Below are 23,045 nucleotides of genomic sequence, written 5' to 3' on the forward strand. Positions count from 1 at the left end.
TGATTTTTTAAAATGTAGGAACCAAGTGATGGGTGGAGAGGGAAAAGAGGGAAAAGACAAAAAAAAAAACAAGGCGTAAACAAGGTAGCATAGACAATGAAAGTAAAGCAGCTAAGAATTAAGGGGGGCAGAAAGGCATAAGCAGTCGTATCTTCTATTGTTTTTCTGGGAGGTTTCAACCAACTGAATTTTAAAAACTTGCAAACACCCACCTTGCCCTGTCCTCCTTGTGGTTCAACAGGCCTCTGCATTGGTGGGGTCTGAGCAGACTGGACCACCCCTGACTGGCTGATTGAGTCAGAGCGCGACTGGATGGCAGTGTCAGAGACAGTGGTGCAGATTTTGGGCGAGCCCTGTCTGTTGAGCTTACTTCTCTCCTCCACCTAAAAAAATGGACGACAGTGAGGGGATTTATTCTGTAGGCCAGTGTGAAGTAGTTTGACTGTGGTGTGTAATGCTGCAAATGTGAGTAACATTGCTACCTCACGAGCCCAAGTAGGTTTGTTGTTGGGCTCCAGGTTTTTGTTATAGTGGTAGAGCTGGGGCTTCTTTTCTTGCTGCTGTTGTTGCAGAGACACCAGGTACGCATGCTCCTGCTGCAGCTGCCTCTGTAGCCTTTCTGACTGACGCTGTTCCTCCAGCTGCTTGCGCTTATACTCCTGAGCAAAGAAACACACTGCAGTCAAGATGTTGCTTGCCTCCGACTGTACACAACAGGCAAGTCAGACTGGTCATAACTGAACCAATGCATCTGCAAACAGCAAATCTGCATTCACTTAAACTACAGGCACAGGTTTGCCTATTTAGCTGACCACTGCTGATTTCGAGTCGAAATGAGTCAGTTGACTTCATGTTTTTTCATTGTGAGTCATAGGCACTGGTCTCGAAGCCCTCTGATGACCTCTGTGTGCTTAAGGAAACAAGAAATGAGTAACTAAAATGTAGACTCAAATTCACTTTGCTTCTTACAACAGTGGAGAATAGATTTCAGTTCTGGAGCAGTGAATGAACTATCTGAATGTCCCATATAAAGTTACATTTCATAAATTTAAATAATCTTTGGTACAAGGAATCAATATGAACTTTTCCATAAAGTAAAAACTTGCTGTCATTTATTCTTTCTTAATTTGATCTTCTTGAATTGGTGCTTAAATTGCAAATGACAATGGGCCACGAAGAACTAGGTTTACAAATCAGTGAGAAGAACCCAGTTTGGCAACTGGTCAGGATGCCTCACACAGGTGGCTCAATGTGTGGGAGGGGACTTTAGACCAGTGTCCTAGTAGCCCAAGGAAAAAATGGAGGGATTACAGTATATCTCGGAGGGTCGTTCTATAAGCTGTGGTGGAAAAGGACATATTTTATTTATTCCGTAACGAAAAAAGTACACCAGAAAATATCTGAATATAGATTTAGACCAATGAATTTTATTAAGCCATGAATTGTAGCTGACTTCACTGTTCCTGTAGCTGCTCATCAAGGCTGTCTGGCAATTCCTCTCTATTCATGCCTTCGGTTAGATTTCTTTAGCTTTTTTCATGTGGTTTAGTTCTGTTTAATTCACATTTTTTTGTCTGCTACTATCTTCATTACATCTAGTCACTACAGGAGGGCTTTTATTGTCAAACAGCTGTAGGTAGTGTTAAATTTGCATTAACACATTTAATTTAAGTTGCAGGAGTACATTAAAGACTTCTAAATGTAATGGATCAAATTCTGATAATACAAAGACTTATTTCAGGTTGTTTTATGACATCCAGAAAAATGCATTCATACCTTTACAGCTGTTCCTTTTGCAATTATGACAAAAAAAAGTTTTTTGGGCCAGTGTACTGTATGTCATGTGATCCTGCAGTTCCAACTGTGGCCACTACACCAAAACTGTCTCACAGCATTGTTCCTGCACTGAACCCCCACAACTGCTCCAGGAGCACTGGCCTGTGCCTGACCCTGTGCTGTATTCCCTATGAAGGCATGCATATACACAGGAATTATGTAATGTGTAATCTAGGAGGGATATATTAAAAACTATCTCAACAGCCTCATGCATACAGTAGTGAAGGTTGGGTTCTTTCTCCCTCCTAAAAAAAACAAATGACAGCAACTCCTACGCTCAAAGGAGACTGCTAAAACAAAACTGTCAGGAGTGTGGTAATTCTTCTCTTTAATGTAAGCAAGATACACATACACTGATACACTGAAAGCTGCCCCAAACTGTTCCAAAAATCTAGGTCAGTGCACACTTTTTCAATGTAATATTGTGGGAGCTGCAGCCATACTCTGCAACATGTAGAGCATATCTACATCAAGGTGCTGTACATCTAGAATGTGAACCTACTTATTCTGTTACAAATACAAGTAAAGCTGTTAGAATCTGATTGTAAAAGTAGGCATCTCAGCTGCCTCATAGTCCACCTAAAAGAATCCACCGCAAATACAAGCAGACATGTAACAACACTGTTTGTTTTGATGAAAATAGAACAAGCGACACGACACTGTTTGTTTTGATGAAAATAGAACAAGCGACATGAGGACACATTGAGTATATTTAAGTGGTGATCAATAAATCTGCTTTATTTATGAGGTATTATAACAGAGAGGAGTACATGGAAACCTCTGCATTCAAAACAAGAACTGATAAAGAAGGTGAGGACTAGTTACCATAAGCAGTGCCTGCTCCTGAAGCAACTGCTGCTGAAGGATTTCTAACTGCCGCTGCTCTTCTTCTAACTTATGTCTGATAAACTCCTGAGGACAGGTAAGAAGGAAAGAATGATAGGCATTAAGGCGAAAAAGACAAATCAAAGTACATGGTGGAGGGGTAGAGGATAGAGGCATATAACAGTTATGTAATGTAATTCCAGCAAACACCAGAGATCATGTTTTGTACTGATAAAAACCAACACTGAATTTTAGTGACAAGACATACACCGCCCCTGTTAAGAAGTTGTAAGACACAAATAAAACTTTATTAAACCAATACATCACTGTCTATCACTATGTAGACATTGTGATCAATTACTAGATTAAGAAAAATAAAAATATTTAGCAGTATATTATGATACTATATAACTATAACCTTGTACTAACGAATAAAAATAAAAAATCACTAGTAATAAATATCAGTATTAGGCACTACAAGGTCATGGTGCTATGATGCCAGACTCTTGTGTTACTGAGGGTAGACTGGGAACAGATCGTAAGAGACAGAGAGCTCACCCACAGAAAACTCATCTCTGAATAAATACACTAATTTAGACCCTTGCTGCCATGGCAACCAACTCATGGAATTTCACCACCAGAGCAACTTGCACAGTGCCGCCGATGGACACACCCACACTTCACCCTGATTGGCTGATTACAGCCCAATGTCTCCTGTGGTTGGTTACCTGTTCTCTCTCAGCCAACCTTCTGTCTTCCTCTCGTCTCATATCATCAAGTCTCCGGTGGGGACCTTTTTCTTGCTGCCTCACCATCTCTCGCTCTTTTCTCTGTTGCTGGGAGAGAAGGGTGACAGGAAAAGAGAAATGAGCATATTGGCTATGTTTTCACAGGGGAATCTAGGAAGGAGAGCCCGCTTATAAGCAAACCCTCCCTTGTTTTTTGTGCAAAGAGCTGGAAAAAAGAAATGAGGGAGGGGGAGTGAAGGGCACAGAATACAGGCCATGAGTCATTCTAACAAACACACACACACCTATTGCATCCTAATCATCTTTGAGTGTGCTGCTTTGATTCAAATGGAAACTGACCAGTTATTCAACTGTGACAGGGAGAAGTCATTACCTGCTTTTTTAAAGGGGCACTGAAACAACAAGATTTGTTCTTTGTGATGAAATTAGAACATCCCACTTCGTAGTGACACAAAACACTCACTTGTCCACTTATTTGTTGTTGGCACTTTATTGTTGAACAGAAGAGCCAGATAAGATAGAGGAGGAGGTGGAGGTATATCAGGGAAGTACAGCCTTACTGCAGCACATTACCCTACAAATACTGCATAATACTGTTTAGCACTATGAGTGTAATTATATGTGCCTCATTCAAATCCAACATAACTCCTGACACATTTCACAGCTGCTGACAAAGTGTCAGCAGCACATCATTGAGCTGGGTTATGTATGTACCTGTATATCTGCGAAAACATCCAGCAACAAGCCTAATCTTTATATAAATAATAATGTCTAAAAGCATGTTTTAAGGTATTTCACATCAGTTAAAGCACTGCATAACCACAAAATCTTAATTTAATTTCGTTGTCCTGCTGCATCAATGTTTACTTCTAAGTCCTATCTGTTGGTCAATGACAAATTACAATCTAACACAAAAATCATAGAGTGGCATGTTTCTGAAGTTTCTTATATTTGTTTGATTCATGTGATAACATGATACATAAAATGACCATAATCATCTGACTCCACCAGCTACTCAAACTAATTGCTGGTAACAGCTATTACCTACAGACTGTAAGGCAGAGCCTTATTTGTCATGGTGACATTTTGTCAACTCAGTACTAGATAAAACTTCAGATGTCTGTTGGGCAGAGAAGATGACATGATGATACACATTAAGGGGGTGTGAAATTTTTAGTGTATATCAGTGTATATCAAGACTTTATGTCACCTGCTACAATAATTAACCAATATTTGTACTATGTGAGCATTTTAATCAACATAGTCAGAGTGAATTCATATTATTCCACAGTGTGCAAACACTGTTAACAGCTTTATATATACACTGTACAAACCAACATGTAGAGTAAATTATTGTTTTTGGGTAGAAACTTTGTCTGTAATAATAGCAAACATATACAGTAGTTACGGTGCATTATATTAGTCAAATTAACACATGCAGCCTCCAGGGCTGGTTCAAAACATTTTAATGTTTTCCTGCCTCATAACTGGCCGATTAGTGGTCTTAACGTAGAGAAAGTCAGAATCTTGAGCCACTAATACCATTGACTAATCTACATACTCCTTGAGGATCAAACTGCTTTTTCACAGTTTCCATGCATTTTACAAACTTCATACTCCCAAAACATCGCCTTCTAGGCTACAAAAATGTCCCAATCTGGGCACATGTTTATGTACCAAGCAGGACTGTCTTTCGCTTTAAATAATCTCACTCTATTCTCCACTGTTTCCCTATTTATTTAATTATGAATGTAGGTGAGCAAAATGTTGAAAAAGGTACTGGTGCCACTGAAGGTGACCTGAGCTTTTGTCCGGTACTTGCAATTAGTTATTTAGTCATGGAGTCTCTGAGTTAGGGACAGAAAAAACTTGATGGATAGGTGAAGTGTACTGGTGTGTTTTACATGTAGTGCATAGGCCTCATTTCCAAGATTCAAAATCTAAGCTGTTTAAACACTGTTACTCTTGCCTGTTCCTAAATTTAATTACTTATGCTCATAGTTGGTAGATATGTATATTACATAACAAAATTTTAGTAGGCCCACATTATAAAGCAAATCGTAAATGCTGTGCTCTTATGACCAATGCAAACAACGGCAAACCAAATACTGATGTGATGATTGGAGCCTTGATAAAGGGCAGTAGTTAGGTGCCTTGAGGATAAGGATAAAAGCGGACACATTAAAAACTAGAATTACCAAATTAGCAAAATCGAATCAGTTCATCCTTGAGTCCAAGTGAACGTTTGTGCCAAATTTAAAGAAATTCCCGCAAGGTGTTCCTGAGTATCGCGTTCACGAGAATGAGACAAACATCCAGATGGACAGACGGACAACCTGAAAACTTACTGCCTCTGGTCACGGTTGTCACTGGCACGGAGGCATGACAAGGAAATTGATCTTTTTGTTGCTTGGTACAGTTTTGCTTTGAATTAAAAACTTACTGTCGTGTTGCATAATATTAGTATCATGAGCCTCTGGTAAAATCCGCAGGTTTACAAGTAATTACATAATCAAGGTCAACTGTGGAAATAAGTCCAGGACAAGGTGGTTCTATCCCTGACAAAATCCAATATGTTTGTATTTTATAGATGTATTACAATTAATCAAAACCAACATCAGACAACAAAACGACAGACCATGATGATAAGCCATGAGTTAGTTGTGAAAATTTGGGGTGAATGTAATATTGACATTATTGTGAATGTGTTTTCATACTCTATAGGAATCAGGTGAGGATTTATGTTTGGGTGTTATTTCATTTTTCTAGGCATACAATAATCATCTTATTCGTTGACTTTATGCTGCCTTTTGCGTTGCAGGTACCAAACCTCAAATCTCAGTATTAGGTGCAATATCGTTATACTCTTGGACGATACGGGGATGTGAATTGTTGTGTCAAAAACATTACAGTAAACAAAAGACAGAAAGAATGTTACATTAAAGGCAAGAAAAATATCTTAGGCTTCCTTAAAGAAATAGTATATTTATTTTGGAAGATATGCTTATTTGCTTTCGTGCCAAGAGTTGGATGAAAAGATCGATACCAATGTAATTTCTGTGTGTTAAGTATAAAGCTAGAGCCATGAAGAGAATTAGCTTAGCTTAACGTAAAAACTTAGCTATCTACAAAGTTAAAAAAATACATCTACTGGCACCTGTAGACCCTCATTGATTAACACGATGCATCTCCTTGGTCTAATCCGTACAAAAACCGAAGTGTAAAAATAATAAAATGTAGTTTTTGGGAAAGATGTGTGCTGTAACTATTTCTCTCTAGGGAGAGTGGTTGCCAAGAAATAATTATAGCACAAGCTTTCAAGGCATTGGCAGGCATGTTTTGTAACTTTGGAGAGAGCCGGCCTTTCTGTCCTTATGCTAAGCTAAGGTTATAGCCTCCTGGCTCTAGCTTTATATTGAGCGTACAGATATGACAGTGGTATCATTCTAATTCTCGAGAAGAAAAGAAATGTGTATTTCTCTAAATGTCAAATTATTCCTTTAAAAAGTATTGATTCCCTGGTTTACTATTACCTCCTCAAGTCTGCGGCGCTGTTCTTTCTGCTCTTCAATGCGTTTCTGTCGGTCATGCAACAGTTGCCTCTTGTGTTCCTCGGGGTCCCGGCGCTGAACAGCAAGTTGGGCCTGCTGCCTCTTGTGAGCCTCTGAGCGCTCTTTGTTCTCCTGCTGCAGACGCTGGAAGTCCCGCCTCAAGGTGGACTCACCGGGCACATTGAGGATTGAACTAATGAACAAAATTGAAGATACGAGGGAAAGGATTTTGAGGACCATCACTCACAGAGAGAACACGAGCCAAGGGTTCATACAACTTAGACAGAGATAATAAACTGCATTTACCTTGACTCTCGGTCATCTCCACGATTTTCATCTTCTTCATCACTACCACTGTACTCATACTCTGTCTCTTCTACAAGGAAAATTAGAATGAACATTACATGAATAAACACTGTGTCATATTAACCTATAGTATACTTCAGTGGATCACTGCCAAAGTAGAGACCATGTTGCCTGTGTTACACCCATTTAGACTTTCCATCTGATTTGCCTACCTTTCTCTCCCCTTTTCTTGCGTGTACGGTCAATGTGGTCTTTGAGCTGAATTCGGACCTGGCGCTCAGTGGGCTGGTCCCTGATGAAGGAGTGTTTGAGCAGTTGTTCTGTGGATGGTCGGCTGGGATATGTCTTCACGAGACAGCCCTCTATAAAGTCAATGAATTTCTTGGACCTGGGAGGGACGGGGAGGTTAGAGGATGATAAACTGGTGAAGGAGAATGGGAGGGCAGGGAGGCATGGAATGGCTGGACTGATATTGCCCAGAATCCTGACCCAACATAATCAAAAAGATTCAAGTGATAAAAGATCTGTCTTAAGCTCCTTCCACATGTTCAGCATGTTCTCACTGAAAACAAATCACAACATTTGGCAGTGTCCCTCCCTAGAAATGATTTGATTCATCAGTCAGACTGAACAGTCTATCAAAAATGTGAGAAAGTATTTTTCCACCAGCTGTTACTTCTTATCACTCAATTTCTCTGAAACTAAAACTAAAACGTGAGCACATGTTCACCAAAAAATACAATTCAACGCACTAAAATAACCATGCAATGAATACTACCTGTATGCAGTCAATAATGTTCAAAGATGGTAACTCAGAAATGATTAGCTCATTTTATGCAAGTGTTCATGTTATTGTGTCCATCTGTTGCTTATGTTTTTATATTTGCATAATTGTTCATTTTGAGTCACATAATACTGACTGACAGCTTCTTTATTATTAGAATTATAAAACTTGTGGAAAAACCAATCCATTCTGAATGCCGTAGGACCATAAACTCTACCGAGTGGGTCCCATTAATGAGTAGTAGGAAAAGTAATAGGAGCGAAAAACAGGGTAGGAGAAAGAACATGACAAATTAGTTTAAAAGCCTTTAACTTCTTGTCCTGCTCACAATCATATTTTTGTCTCAATACTGGGACAAAGCACATGACATCTCACACATACGCAATCTTAGTGAGGGACAGCTAAGCCCAATGTCTTTCCCAGTCCAGGGACAAATGCACCCAAAGTAACCTGAAGCACAACATCTGTTTCAAGAAATCACAATTTTTCCTGTAATTTTCCATCGCTTCTTGTAGAATCAGCATTCTTTCCATTCGGTGCTGCTCTCATTAAGTGTGTTTTATATGCATTCACCTGGTTATTGTTGCTCTGCAGTAACCTTGTTTCTAATACATCAAGTAAACAGTGAGAGTAAGTTTGTTATTAGTGTATGTAAATATCCTCTCCTGCCACAGCCTGATTTTTCCCACTTTGGTATATCACATTCTCAGCACATTTGATGGATTTACGTAACTAATTATTGCGGAATTTTTGTTATTTCAATGCAAGAGGATAATTTATAAATGTTTGAAGGAAGTTTACACTATTCAAAGTGAGGCAGTCTTTTGCCATTTTATCTGATGCTCTAAAAGAAATGTTTCCATGTAATTTGATAGGGTAAAACACTGGAACAGAATAGATCTACTACACAATCTATTGCACAATACCAGACAGTGAGAATTATACATTCTTACACTTTTTTAAAAATTTGGGGAAGCTTCTCTTCGATTTGCCTTTGGAAACATGTTCTGAAGCTTTTACAAATTTAACATGATGTGAAGTGTCTGGGATATGACAGATTATAAGGCTTGCAATTTAAGAAGACACAGCAGGGTGGTTAATAACTCACCATTTTTTGGATTTAAGTTTCGGAGGGGGATTCCTAGGAATCAGGAAGAGGGCTCTCATCGGGTGCATGTCACACAAGGCTGCAGAAATAAAGGAGATGAGAGTTGTTAGGTATTATTAAATCTTCCTACCCATTGTGAGAGCTACAGTACAAAGAAGGAAAAAGTAACACCAGAATAATTTCTATGTTACACTATCATATATCCCTATAGATGGGAGTTGGTGAATAATACTAGCCACCATTACACATATTCTTTGTATCCTCAATCATGGTTACAGCTGCTGTTATCCAATCTTTCCTGGTGCCTCAGGCTTTGTTACACTGAATGTAAGAGCAAGGGCTGTGAGTCATTGTGTTCCCAGTGTATGTAGGTAGCTAAACCTGACCGGTTAGCTTCAGAGTTTCACAGTAAACAGGCTTTTGTAACGCAGTTTTTGGACATATGCAACGTGACAGCAAAAGGCAAGAAGAAAATTTCATTTCAGCGTTTTAAGGGCCACATTAAAACAGAGGGATCACGGTTATACGGATAATGTACACATATATACTACATGCAAATTTTAACATGTATTACACATGGTAATGATGTTATAAAATTTAAACTTATTTTCATTTAAAGGAATGGATCACAAACTTACAGGATATTGGCAGATTTGGCAACATCCTGTCAGTGGAAATGATCAAGTACACAGGGTTACATGCTGCCATCCCATTTCGTGTTTGAAATACCTGAAGTCAACTTGTTCTGTCTGTTTAGGCTTTTAGCTTATCAATTGTACAGAGAGTCCTAAAGCTCTGTGTTTAAATTACTACCTTTTATTCACTGTACTGACTGCTCTTTGTTTTAAGTGTTCATGCACCTTAGGTGAGTAAAAGAGGTTTGGACAGTGTCTGCTAATACAAGTGAACAGAATGCTCAAAGGTGTGGGAAAAGATGCTTAACCTGTTAGCAGACATCCCCATTTTTGTGCATAAGCCCAAAAATAATGTACCTAAAATAAAAAGGGTACTGTTTCTTCATTTTTATTACAGTCATAACTCTAGTCATCTTTGAAAGGAAACTCTTTAAATTTTATTTAAAGTTCACAAACATGGTAAAAATATAATTTTTTTTTGTTGTTTTTTTATTTTGTTGCCAGGGGGGGGTAAATAAGGGACTATACAGCCTATAGTAGTACCTTTTTTCTGGAAAAAAATTTGGAGCCACAGAAACAAGTCTGAACCAATTTTGTGTCAACAGCTGTTGACGTGATATGGGGATCCTAAAATGCTTTTCACAGATAGCTTTTCAAACATATAATTTGCCAAGGTTGTGTGAAGATTGATTCTGGTACAGACCGAAACACAATAAAAGTAGCGTGACCAAGGCCAAAGCGTCACACAAGTGGAACAAAGTATTTTAAAAGGTTCATATATTCAAAAACAAACTAAAAAGTAAGCATATAATGAAATCACAAACAACAGGTGGCCATCAGTAGGATGAAAAATAATGGAAATAATTATAATAATAATAATAATGGAAAACATACAGTCCTGGTTGAAATTATTTGCACCCCTGAATGCATAATAGTGAAATAATACAAACCCAGACACAATTATTGGCAGCCTTCAGTAATATTTGGTTGTAGAACCCTTTGGTTACAACGACAGCCTCTAAATGTTTCTTGTAGCCATCTAGAAGCTTCTTGCACTTGTTTGCTGGTAGTTTCTGCCACTCTTCCACTGCTATACGTTCAAGCTCTTTTTAAGCTTGCAGGATTCCAGCAGATTTCAGCTCTCTCCAAAGGTTTTCAATGGGATTTAGGTCAGAACTCATTAATGTCCAGTTTAAAACAGTCCATCTTTGACTTTTCAACAATTCTGTTGTGCTGCTGGATGTTTGCTTTGGGTTGTTGTCCTGCTGAAAGACCCAAGACCTTCGTGTCAAACCTAGTTTTCTGACACTGAGTAACACATTTTGCTCTTAAATGCTTTGTTAATCTTCTGATTCATAATTCCTTTGATATATCAATGCCTCCAGTACCAGAGGCAACAAAGCAGCCCCATAGCATGATAGAGCCTCCACCATGTTTTACTGTAGGTAGGGTGTTCTTTTCCAATACATTTTCCTCCCTGGCCTTCGCCCATGGAGCCCTACTGGCGTATGGTACGGGCTGAAACCAAAACTCCACATGGCTCCAGGTCAGCCAAGCTCTTTAGATGTCTTGTGTGGTGTTTTTTCCACAATTAGCATCAACCTTTGCAGACTTCTCTGAGTTTCTTCTCGTCCTGGAAGCGTTTTAACAGTTTTATGTGAAACTTCTTGAGGACATTACGAACTGTTGAAAAAGGGATTTTAAGTTCTTTGACAATTGCCTTGTAGCCTTTGGAATTATGTATTTTGTTAATAGCATTTCTGATGCTCTCAGACAGCTCTCGTGTCTTCGCCATTGTGAAGAAGAAACTGGAAACAAATCAGCCCCTTTTCATACAGTTAAACCATCATTCATTGGTTTATTCAGATCATGTGAAGACTGGAAATTAAGCACATGTGAGTCTTATTAGCTTTTTATTTTGTTTGAGGAACTAATTTAATCCATCAAAAGGATGCCAATAATTGTGTCAAGCATACATTTTATGTCTGTATTTTTTATTTCACCATATGAAAGCATTTTTTTGGTATTGTTGTTCAGTAACTTTCGACATTTTATCAAATATTCTGATTAGACAAAATTGGTTAATTTGCATTTATTTTTGAAGATATTCTAAATTCTGTACTTAAAATTCAGGGGTGCCAATCATTTCAACCAGGACTGTACTTCAGTAATGAGACTGATGGAGCAAGTACACACTGCATAATTTATAATGGTACATCACAGCTTGAGAGTTGGCTTGTATGCCTTATGTCATTTAGAAGAGCAGCAACATGGTCTGTAGGAGCTCTGTAGTCATGATCGCTGATGTTAAAAAAGGCTTTCAGAACTTTAAATAATTTGTGTGTCAGAGTGGTACAAATTTATTGTAAATAAGAAAACTAGACTACACTTAAACTTTAACCTTAAATATCCCTCCAGACATGTTTTAAAACAAAAATAATTGACTTGGAATAATGATTTGTGACTGATAATGATTTTTTTCCATATAAAAAAGTTCAATTACCTTGTTAAAAAGTTTTAAAAAATTATATCTACTCCCTCTCCCTCATTGAAAAATCTATGAATATGTAAATATTGTTTATTTTACTTCACTGAAAAGTGCATTTTCAGTATATGTGTGCTGGAGGCTTCAAGTTTCCACACCATTCCTCTGTGAACCTCATACTGGACCAAGATCGGCCCCCTAACTAGTTGTGATGACACAGAATCATAATTGTAGGTAAATTCCTTAAAACTGAGGTTTAAGGTGAGCACAGAGAAGCATCCCCCCTTCAGCAGATGAATGTTAAAACGGGGTCAAACTCTGCACATACATCATTATGAACAATGAGGATCAAACATCCAAGTGAAGAAACAAAAAGCAAAACACAACTGGTCAAATATACAGTATACTAGGCACAATAAGTTACTCATGTTGAGCCGCTGTTTAACATGGAATTTCTTTACCACAGCTGTAATTTATTTTCCATTTTAGCTGCTACTCTTAAGTGAGACTCTCTTTGCTTCTTAGTCGGGTTTGACACCAAATCTCAAGACAAACACATTCTCCTGCTAAGCAGACCAGAGAGATCTGTGCAATAAGCCTCCACAGGCCAACTGCCAGCTCACGACTACACTACCTTTATTACAGTGAGTCAGCTGTCCATCTGAAGACATAGACAACAAGGCCACATATGCAAGACAGACTCATTCATGAGGTTTTACAGAGTGGGCTTTGAGATGATGAGAAATTATCTGTTGCTGAATACACAGAAATGCAAATCCAAGAACAGGTGAAACAAGCGTGCAATTGAGTGTATATACTCACGAGGAGCTCCCTCTGCCATCTCAATAGCTGTGATCCCCAAGGACCAGATATCACTCTGCAAAAAACACATGGGACCAGGTCAGTATCTATCTTTCATATGCTCTTACAACATTGTGCTCACACTCACACACACACACACACACACACACACACACACACACACACACACACACACACACACACACACACACACACACACACACACACACACACACACAAACACACACACACACACAGCTGCTGTTACCCTGTAGTCATAGGTGGAGTCAGGGTTCTCATCGCAGGCAATGACCTCAGGTGCCATCCAGTAAGGTGTGCCAATGAAGGTGTTCCTACGCCCAACGGTCCTGTCCAACTGAGCACTCACCCCAAAATCAACTGAATGCAGACAAAGGAATCAGAGAAGGAAAGGATGTGAAACAGTGAGGGACAGAATATACCTACTGTAGTTTTGCAATACAGTGGCCAAGATATTCAACTGTTCAACATACCAAGTTTGACCTCTGCATTCTCTGTTAGAAGCACATTCTGGCCCTTGATGTCTCTGTGGATGACTTTATGAGCATGGAGGTGAGAAAGGCCCTGCGCACATACAAAGAAGTCAAAACTGGTCAGTAAGGTGTGACCTCTGATACAGACTTATTTTGACTTGTCCAACTTCAATTTCTCACCCTTAGGATCTCTCTGCAGATGTAAGCAATCCAGTCCTCCTTTAGAGAGCTGCCCTTAGTGTTTTTAACCAGGTCGGTCACTGATCCCGCCCCACAAAACTCCATCACCAGCTACATACAGACAACCACAGCTTAGCAAGCACAATAAATGAGGCATTGTGCTTTAAAATCATTAGACCAGGTACAAAGGTAGACACACCCAAAGTTGGTCATCGTGCCCTGGTGGACTTTTCTTGACAAAGGCACCGTAGTACGTGGCTATGTTGCGGTGGTGGCTATATTTTTTCAGCATGTTGATTTCTGCTTTGATCTCCTCTTCTTCCTCCTCTGTCACATCCATCACCTTGATGGCAGCCAGCTGGCCTGTCTTCACATGACGGCCCTAATTCAAGAACAATGTGGATCATCATAACAGTGGTCAGTTAAGTTTCAAATTAACCCGGGATTCGTGTTTCTGAAACTCTTTGAACTTTGTCCATTAAGTGTGGCTAATTTGCTTCATCACATCATTTCGCTGTTCTTATTTTACATTTTCTTTTACTGGATTCTCTTTCTTTCTTAAGCACTTTAAACTTTTCAGACTAACAGCCAAAAATTTTACTGACATGGCAGTAAGCTAAATCTGAATCTGAGAAAAAAGAAAATGAACATAAAAATTAAAAAAAAGCAGGTATGGAGTGGTCTTTGTAGCCACAGTCCAGCCTCCTCAGTTCGGCATTCAACACACAAGTGATAATTTATGTGCTGAATGCTTCAATCTCCAATAATAGTACTACATTATTCAGATGTGATACAGGAATCATGTCTCACCTTGTACACCTGCCCGTATGTCCCATTGCCGACAACCTCGACGAGCTCAAAGATTCCTGCTGGATCCTATGGGAGACACGGGAGGAGTTGTACAAGCAAACAGCAGGGTCAGGTAATTGCTGCAATCTGGCTTCAGTTATGTTGGCACAATTGCTGAATTAAAACAAATCTAAAGACAAATCACTGTCAAGGTTCTGCTGAGGACAAAATAAAACCAGGCCGTAATTTTTCTGTCATTTTAATTTAATGTCTTAACTGAAACTCTGAGAATCTTTGATTTAGTAGATACAGTATTTAGAAATCAGAAAAACGTTGGTTGCATTTGAATTATTTTCCTGTGCAATACAAGCTGTGTAACTCAAATTAAGTGAGCATATCTGCAAACTTCATACACAGACAAAAAAAGTACACAGGCCTCTGTAGAACGGAAAACATAAATAAAAATAAGAAAAAGCAACCCAGATGGTTACTAATGTGTATATTAAGCCAGTTTAAATCCAATATTACAATTCCATAATTTCCATACAAATCAGCTGAACTCAATCTTCCCAGCCACCCACTCACACACTCACCGCCCACCAACAAGACTTTACATGGAGGAAAACAGACAAGCAGATATACTAAATATTGATGCTAGATTAGATATATAAATAAGGATTATGACATGATGGACGTGACTTGTGGCCTTTCCTGAGTTGTTCATTTTAAGTTTCAATGCAGTGAACACATATTTCATTGACACTCATAATGAGTAGGTTGCTTTGACTTAATTATGCAACCCCCTCCCGTAAGAGACAAGGGAAAATGACAAGCGGTTCCACTTTCATGCAATTTCAATATGGCTTTAAGAAGATGTGTGGGTGGTGGGACTGCTGCTTTGGGTTTAGAACGTACAGTATGACCTATCCTGCTTTCATCTGTTTCCAATGATGGGTTTTCTGCTTTTAACATGGAGGGGAAACATTCCTTTGAGACAGGGAACATTTAGGAGACAAATAACATATATTTATGAAAGATTTAGCAGTAAAATTGGGGAATGACCACACATTTAATGCAAATGTACATTGCTCATGATGATGACATAAACATACCAGCCAGATTTTGAAGCATGTGATGTACAAGGACACAAAAGAGGAGGAACCGTGACGTAAGGTAGGAGGCAGGAGAATGATGGTATGGTATGGAAGAGAATAATGTAATGATAGAGTGGGCGGCAAGGCAGAGGCAGTAGCTTCACCCACATCCAGCACAGAGAGTGGGATGAGAGGAATGAAGTGATAGAAGGGGAAGGGTACAGTTATGTTTGAGGAGTAGCACCACAAGCACACACAGTCAAACAAATTGTCAGCAATGATTGCAAAAAAGGCAAAGACGCAGTAAAACTACAGGGTTACTAGAGAAAGAATTAACAATCAGCCTGCTTAAATCATAAAAATTGCAGCTCTGATTCTTCTTGTGGATATCATGCTGCCATGTTAATGTGTAAACTCAACATACTGGTGAACTTCAGGGAACAATACAATTAATTTCAGTCAATATCAAGCTGCGCCCAACCTCTTGTTGAAATAACAACCACATTTCAACAGCATATGAACTCCAAAAGACACTGGTTATGGTCCATGGGGAAGTTGACCACACATATCCTGCAGGGGTGTCAACCTAGCTGACAGAGGAAGTCTTTTAAAAAAAAAAAAAGCCTGTCCTATCTCTGGTTACACAGCTGCAAAAACCGTCAAAATCACAACCCAAACATGTTTTGATTTTGTTGTTTCAACTCAAACTCCTTTGCATTCTCCAAAAATCATTAGAGAACAACTTTCTAATTGACCTTAAGTGTTTTTAAATGTCTTCCTAAATATTTGCAAAACATTACATTATGCATTACAATGCAGAGTCTTTGACTAACAATAAAGCTTAATGTTGGAAAGAATGCCTTTGTCCAAATTCAACAAACTAATCCCAACAGCATTTCAGTTTCTCAGCAACCTCACATAATTTGCACATCACAGTTTAGGATGGACAATGTTTACATTTTTTAATTAATCAAGATTGCCATTGTTGGATTGTGCTTCTGTTATGGGCCTAGAGCCACTTGGTAAACACTTTTCCAATGGGCTACATTACATCCATTCAAAATTGTATCATCATTTGTTACATCTGGATTTTAACAGTTGGTATTTTAACAAATTGGTTTTGGTTAAGTAAATCTACACAATGACACTTTGAATTAATAAACACAATATGAAAAAAGCTGACATTGAGGAAAAGGCAGTTGACATACTTTAACTTTTATATAATATAATGTAACTTTTACTTGTGTTTGCAATAAAGCTTTATAAAGCGCAAACCAATCTTAGTCAGAGCTTTTCTTAATATTACAGCATTCTTTTTTCTCACACTCGGTTAAGGTTTTTTATGCCAAACATAGCATGGACCGTTTCACTGCAACAAAATAAAATCACAAGACAAAACTTCTCATGAGTTTCATTTCCAGAGGGTTGGTATTGCTTGCTAATCAGCATCCAATATTCTCATCACACTGTCAAAGTTTCTGTTTTGAAACTGAAAATAATCATAGAAGCCATTTTTTTAAATTTTAAATTAAGAACAAAACAGGTGATATTCGGCAAACATTTTTGTTGTTTTTGGCCTTTTTGTTGTCTTAGTTCTATAAGTGTAACTTATTATGTCACCTGTAATCAACACAGTTGCACAGTTGGCTTTAATTTCATCCAGTGCTTTTGGCCTAGGAATGAGATGTTTCTGCACAAATGGCAAATTGCCTGTGTACAGTGGACTGTCTTCATGTAATGCTGAAGTCCTTCTGCACTCTATAGCAAATATCTTAAAAAATACTTTGACTGAGCCACTTTAAGTTTCCCTAGGGAGTATTTGTTCTCTGGTGGCTCTATAGAGCTGTTTTTCTATTAGTACGTCCCCCTTTTATCTGTCTCATGCACGCACAAGGATGCACATACCTAACTGGTCTTATGGGCATATTGTTAACCGACATTGATATTAGGTGTAGTGTATATATATACTACACCTACTATTATATATATATATATATATATATAATATATATAATATATAATATATATATAATATATATATATAGTATATGAGAAATATGTCATATTTGTATAATACATTATCTCTATCGTGCAATATCAGCCTCCAAATTGCAGTGCAATTTTTCAGGAATTTACTGAAAATGTAGTCCCTTCGGTCCAAAATACTCACAACAAAGCACTGTGAGATTCTGCTGATACTGATAATCCAGTTCCCAAAGTCCTGAGATGAGATTCTCAGGTGCAGCCTCATTTTAGTCAGGGAAAGAGGTAACACTGGAGCAAACAAACCAGGATTTGGATAAAATGCCCCTTATCCCCTTTTAAGCCCCATAAACCTGTGAAAGCCACACCAGAGTGCTGGAGAATTTCTTGATATTTTCAGAGGGCAAAGGGATCCCCCTAAAACGGCTTTTCCTCTTTGATATTTTTTGGAATAGCACATTTCTTCCTTTTCTACATTTCTTCAACAATATTAATTTTGGTGATTCACTGACACTGGTGTCAAGACTTCATATTCTTATTTCTTATATTAGAGATTTAATTGTGCCAGATGCACATTTTGAGTAACCTTCTAGTCATTTTAAATCTAGACAGAGATTAAACAGACCATCTATTATGAGAGTGAAATGGTTAAAATACTTCTTTATAATGCTAATAAGAGTGTCTTAAGAGCATTTACTGCTGTAAAAAATTAAATATTTTTGACCCATTCCAGTGTTATGTAGCAATAACTTGAGAGTGCATCAGACCTGTGGTCTTAATTCAGAATCTGTACCCCAGAAAAGAGGATTTTTCATCAACTGGGAATAGTGGAATAGTCCTGGGCAAATGTGTTTTTTCCATTTTACTTCATTTCTTTCTACACAAAGTGGTTCTATTCTTAGAGGAGGGTGGGCAAAAAAGTCAAGTAGATTTTTAAGACTGAGGCCTTCAGGTTGGACTACTGAAAACGCCAGGACTTTATTGTTTTATCCCAGACAAAGTCTGACATGTTGTATTTTATAAATGTACAGTATTGGAATGTTTTCCGTGATCCAAACTAAACTAAACCAAAACTACAAAATCCAAAATTCATGAGGGCAGGGTTAGAGGATTTGCCATTCAACAGATTATCATTGACTGTCAGGCCCCCAAATGAAAAAGCACCTCTAAAACAAAAACAATTTAACAAAAGACAGTGTTTGTGCATTGCAATCTCAGAGTTTATAATTGTTAGTTTATAATATAAAAAACTATTATCTTGAAATGATGAACTGTTCATCATGGCTGCTGTATGTAATAAAGAAATACCTACATAATAATCACAGAGTGTATCTGGTGTTGTGTATTATAATCCAGGAGACAAGAGCATAAATGATTTTAATGTTTTGTTTTGTTTTGTTTTTTAAATCAAACACACTAATTACGAAATCTTGTCAGGGCTGGAGAATTTAGTTCTTTATTGGGTGAAAAAAATCCTTAAATATCTTTGATTGGAATATGTGATATTAAAACAGCGCAGCAGCCTATAGCAATACCAGGCCAAAGGATGTTTATCCAAGCTTAACTTTGTTGCGGTGGTGTTTAAATTGTTGTGCTTGTGTCAGACGCAACCTGACACCCGAGTTCATATGACATAACATCCATTAAGTCCGTCTGCCATAATTTTACACGAGTAAAGTGCAGCACACTTATGTTGCAATAACAATACTCACCCTCAGAGCTGCGAGGTCTATGTCATCCAGGCTTCGTGTGGGGGCGTTTTCAGACATAGCTGGCGAAACTTATAACGTTAGCTAACAAGTTAGCCAGTTATTTGACAAGAAGTACAAGGGGGGAATTTCAGTGGCTGCTTAGACAAGCTTGAAAGGGCTTATCGTTCAAGAGAAAATATAACAAACAGACTGCCTCGGTATACCGAAACTGTTGCGGAACAACACGGTAGCTCTTAGATTAGCAAACACATCGCAGACAGAGCTGCCACAGACGCACCCAGCTCGCTAGCTCACGTCAACTCTGTCCGAGAGCAATGTTATCCGCAGTTGTTTTACAGAAATGCCGGTTGCGATATCTGATCAAAACACATTCAACTTAAATTAGAGATTTCCACAAACTGTTAACGTCACCGTTAGCCGGCCGTCGGTACCGTTCTGACGACTGGCAGGTTTTCAATGCGCCGCACCTCCAATGTTGTTGAACACCTTGCTGCGTTCATTTTGACGAAACGCCGCGTCTTTGCTGCTGTACAACATCGCAGCTAATTTTGTATTAGATAAAATGATGCGGTTCACGAAAAGAAATTCCCAGACAGATCTGGTGTGCCACTGAAAAATTCCTTGTTATGCCGATGGAATATAAAATGACATTTACGGCTCAGCAACACTGTGGTTATTTTTAAGGAGAACGCAACGTCTGATGTGATGGCGTCCGGGTCCGTCCGCACCGTACCAGAACCGACTGTCGGGCTGTCATTATTTGCCTTAAAAGGATGTCCTCCCAGACTATGGTTGTGGGATAAGTGCACGAAATGGAAATAATGGCCTCGTTTGAAACACGATTCTTTGCAGCAGCAGTTGTCAAACTTGTTAACACGACTTAAATATTCCTCAATTTCAGCCGGAGCGCAAGGTAATCCGAATACCGAGTCAGGTGCACGCGATCAATCTAACGCTAACTGGCTAGCTAACGTAGCTAAGCTAGCAGACTAAACAGTCTTTTCCAGAATAAACTTTCTTTCTTCATCCATTTTCTGTGTTGACAGTCGCGCCTAGCACTGCCAACCTTCCGGGGAAAACAGGCAGATAGGCAGGCACTATTTTCTCGCCAGCCACCGTAATACTTGTCTACTGGGGCCCTCGACTCTTTCAAGTTAAGCGTTGCTTTCGTTCCCCAGCGTCCAATTTTATGAACTTGTAGTTGTAGTCCAACACTGAACGATACGGTGCAGTTTAAAACTGTAGCTAACAGCCAAACTTGTTATATCGCCATGTTTTGCTTCCCAAGTCCTCCCTCCCACTCTCTGCCTTCATGTAGTCTTGCGGGGTGGTACTGACGATTGGCTGCACAAAACACTCCTCAAGTGTTTTCTGCTCTTGGATGGCTACGGTGCTTCATCAGGGACAAATTACCTGATAAATTACAGTTGCCCTTAACCAATGCAACTGCCTCTGTCTGCGCTGGGTAGCACAGCTGAGGTCATCCACTGACATACCTTTCCTCCACTGACCTTCTCGGTCACTGAACACACCCCATAATTTAGTTAAGCTTCAATTAAATCCTGCTGGGTAACCACGCTGCAATATAACATTCATAATGTGTCTTTTTATATTTAGTAGCTGGAGTCACCTCATCTCACTTTAGAGTCTTTCCTGTTCTTGGTTTTGCTCTTATGTGTCTGCCACCCTAACAGCTTTGCGATGGCTAAAGTTATTCCTCCATTTAGGCAAGTCTACCTTACCTCTAACAGATCAAGATGCCGTTAAATAATACATGATTCACTTCGAAAGCTCTTCAGCAAGAGTTCAAGAAAACAGTCTGGTATATCCCTTAAAGAAATAACATGAGGATTGCATGGGCAATTTACTGAACCCATCAGTATTCACATAGAAAATGAACTTAATTTCCTTTTTGAGTTAAATGGTTCCTATAGTTCCTATAAAAACATGTTCGGTCCTTATGTCCACCCAGCCTCCAATTTTCTCTCTCAAAATACATCATTTGATCTGAGAATTTACAGAGAGCAAATGATGTTTCTGGAATGTACAGGGATAGTGATACCAGTGGTTTACAGGATAACCCTAGATGTTAGTAGTTTCAGTCAGTGGAAGGCAGTTTCTGATTAACACACATCTAGACAGTGGTCTATTGTCTAGGTCGTTCAAACACTATTAATTACATCATGAGTTTCTATACAATATTAAAAGTAAACATACCATTACATAAAAATGTATACTTATTTTCATATTTGAATATTAAAGTCTTTTTTAATGTGTCTATATTTACACAGATCTTATAAAAAGTACAAAGATACCATAATTTTTTGCATAAAACAAGTACATGGGAAGTTTGCCATATTGACTTGGAAAATTATTTTGGCTGATGAATATTTTTTTTTAAATCAAAGTGAAATGAGACATTCACTTTGAAATTCCATTTTAAAAAAGTTTATTGAGGAAACAGGAAAAGTAACATACCTTAAAGTACAAGTTGTTCATAACTGTACTTAAGCGACCGATGGAGAATATTGATCATCTCTTTACCCGAGTGTTAGTAACCTATACATCAGTAACTCCAAAGTAACAACCTAAATCTACAGATATGCATACACAAAGGTTTTTACATGGTGACTGTGAGGGATAATAGGCATGAGTAAAAAACACAAGTTTCTATTAGTAATATAGTCATAATAATGTATTGCTGGCTAGTAGTGAAATTTAAAATAAAAACAGTATAAGGTCACTTGTTAGTATATCACGGACATTCTGCAGAATCTTAAAACAAAGATTACCAATCAAGGTAACTATTTTGTGCTTTATAAGAGAGGCTAGCAAATACAGTGGGTTCTAGAGTGCAAGGACTCATTAGTGGCTTTTTATTATCTTCCAAAGGAAAGGTTGGATAGTTCTGAAGCCAGCAATGCACCATCTCTAAGCACAGATGGTTTTACTGGCTCTTCTGTGAAAGGTGCTTCATGTAGAGTGAGGTGGTGTTCTTGTGGGGCACTTGTCATGTGTCACATTAACAGAAAAGTCTGCACTGAAACCACCCAGGTAGTGTAGCTGAGACTTGTGGGCATGTCTTGAAAGCTTATGAAGCGGTCTGTACAATGTCACTAGCTCTATCATAGGTCCACCAAGTTTATACTTTTTTGGATTATCACCTGGTTTATGGTGATGGCATGCAGATCAATCCATCACTCCATATCATCAGTTAAAAAAGAGATCTCCAAATACATTGGTCACACGTGGCAAAGTTTGATGGAATAATCTCTGATAGGCTAAAAATATTTAATATTAATTCCCATTCATAAGTTTCATATGCTGCCTATTGCCTGCCTCTCTGCTGGTTGTCTTCTAAAAATCAAAAAAACTTAGATATGATACAGGTTCATTTCAGAAGCACTGATGAAACTTGGCCAGTTTGTATACCATGTGAGAAACCTCCAAAACAGGTAAAAAACAAAATGCTGTAAGTAACACTGTTTTGCCCTGGTGTTCAATCTGAGGCTAAAGAACTTTCTTTTTTCCCCTCACCTTGGTCAAACTCCTTTTCTGTCACCCATGTCTTGCAGCTGAGGAAAACGTGCTTACTACATTTTGTTACTGAATAAAAAGAAACACAAGTGCAGTTTTTCTACATGAGGAAGGCATCATCTACTGTTTGTTCTGTTGAATTATTACATGATATTTCC

General features: G+C 38.5%; 1 protein-coding gene across 3 annotated transcripts in view; it reads right to left on the bottom strand.

Annotated features, from left to right (window-relative positions):
• Positions 1-20,784, bottom strand: part of mink1 (misshapen-like kinase 1) — a 33,046-nt gene extending 12,262 nt beyond the window's left edge. Inside the window, exons 1-15 of one of the 3 annotated variants that reach the window (XM_040150938.1) lie at positions 19,351-20,781; positions 14,583-14,648; positions 13,972-14,154; positions 13,773-13,883; positions 13,593-13,683; positions 13,349-13,479; positions 13,102-13,156; positions 9,160-9,238; positions 7,480-7,655; positions 7,268-7,337; positions 6,944-7,154; positions 3,390-3,497; positions 2,662-2,748; positions 483-659; positions 213-383 (exon numbers count right to left, since the gene is read on the bottom strand). In XM_040150938.1, coding sequence (XP_040006872.1) covers positions 213-383; positions 483-659; positions 2,662-2,748; positions 3,390-3,497; positions 6,944-7,154; positions 7,268-7,337; positions 7,480-7,655; positions 9,160-9,238; positions 13,102-13,156; positions 13,349-13,479; positions 13,593-13,683; positions 13,773-13,883; positions 13,972-14,154; positions 14,583-14,648; positions 19,351-19,407 — 1,773 coding nt within the window. In that variant the 5' untranslated portion in view covers positions 19,408-20,781. Of the gene's footprint in view, positions 1-212; positions 384-482; positions 660-2,661; positions 2,749-3,389; positions 3,498-6,943; positions 7,155-7,267; positions 7,338-7,479; positions 7,656-9,159; positions 9,239-13,101; positions 13,157-13,348; positions 13,480-13,592; positions 13,684-13,772; positions 13,884-13,971; positions 14,155-14,582; positions 14,649-19,350 lie in introns of all 3 variants that reach the window. The other 2 variants (XM_040150939.1, XM_040150941.1) reach the window with 2 other exon arrangements.
• Between the last annotated feature and the right edge of the window lie 2,261 nt (positions 20,785-23,045).

The sequence above is a fragment of the Xiphias gladius genome, chromosome 17, assembly GCF_016859285.1.
Source record: "Xiphias gladius isolate SHS-SW01 ecotype Sanya breed wild chromosome 17, ASM1685928v1, whole genome shotgun sequence".
NCBI classification, from domain to species: Eukaryota; Metazoa; Chordata; class Actinopteri; order Istiophoriformes; family Xiphiidae; genus Xiphias; species Xiphias gladius.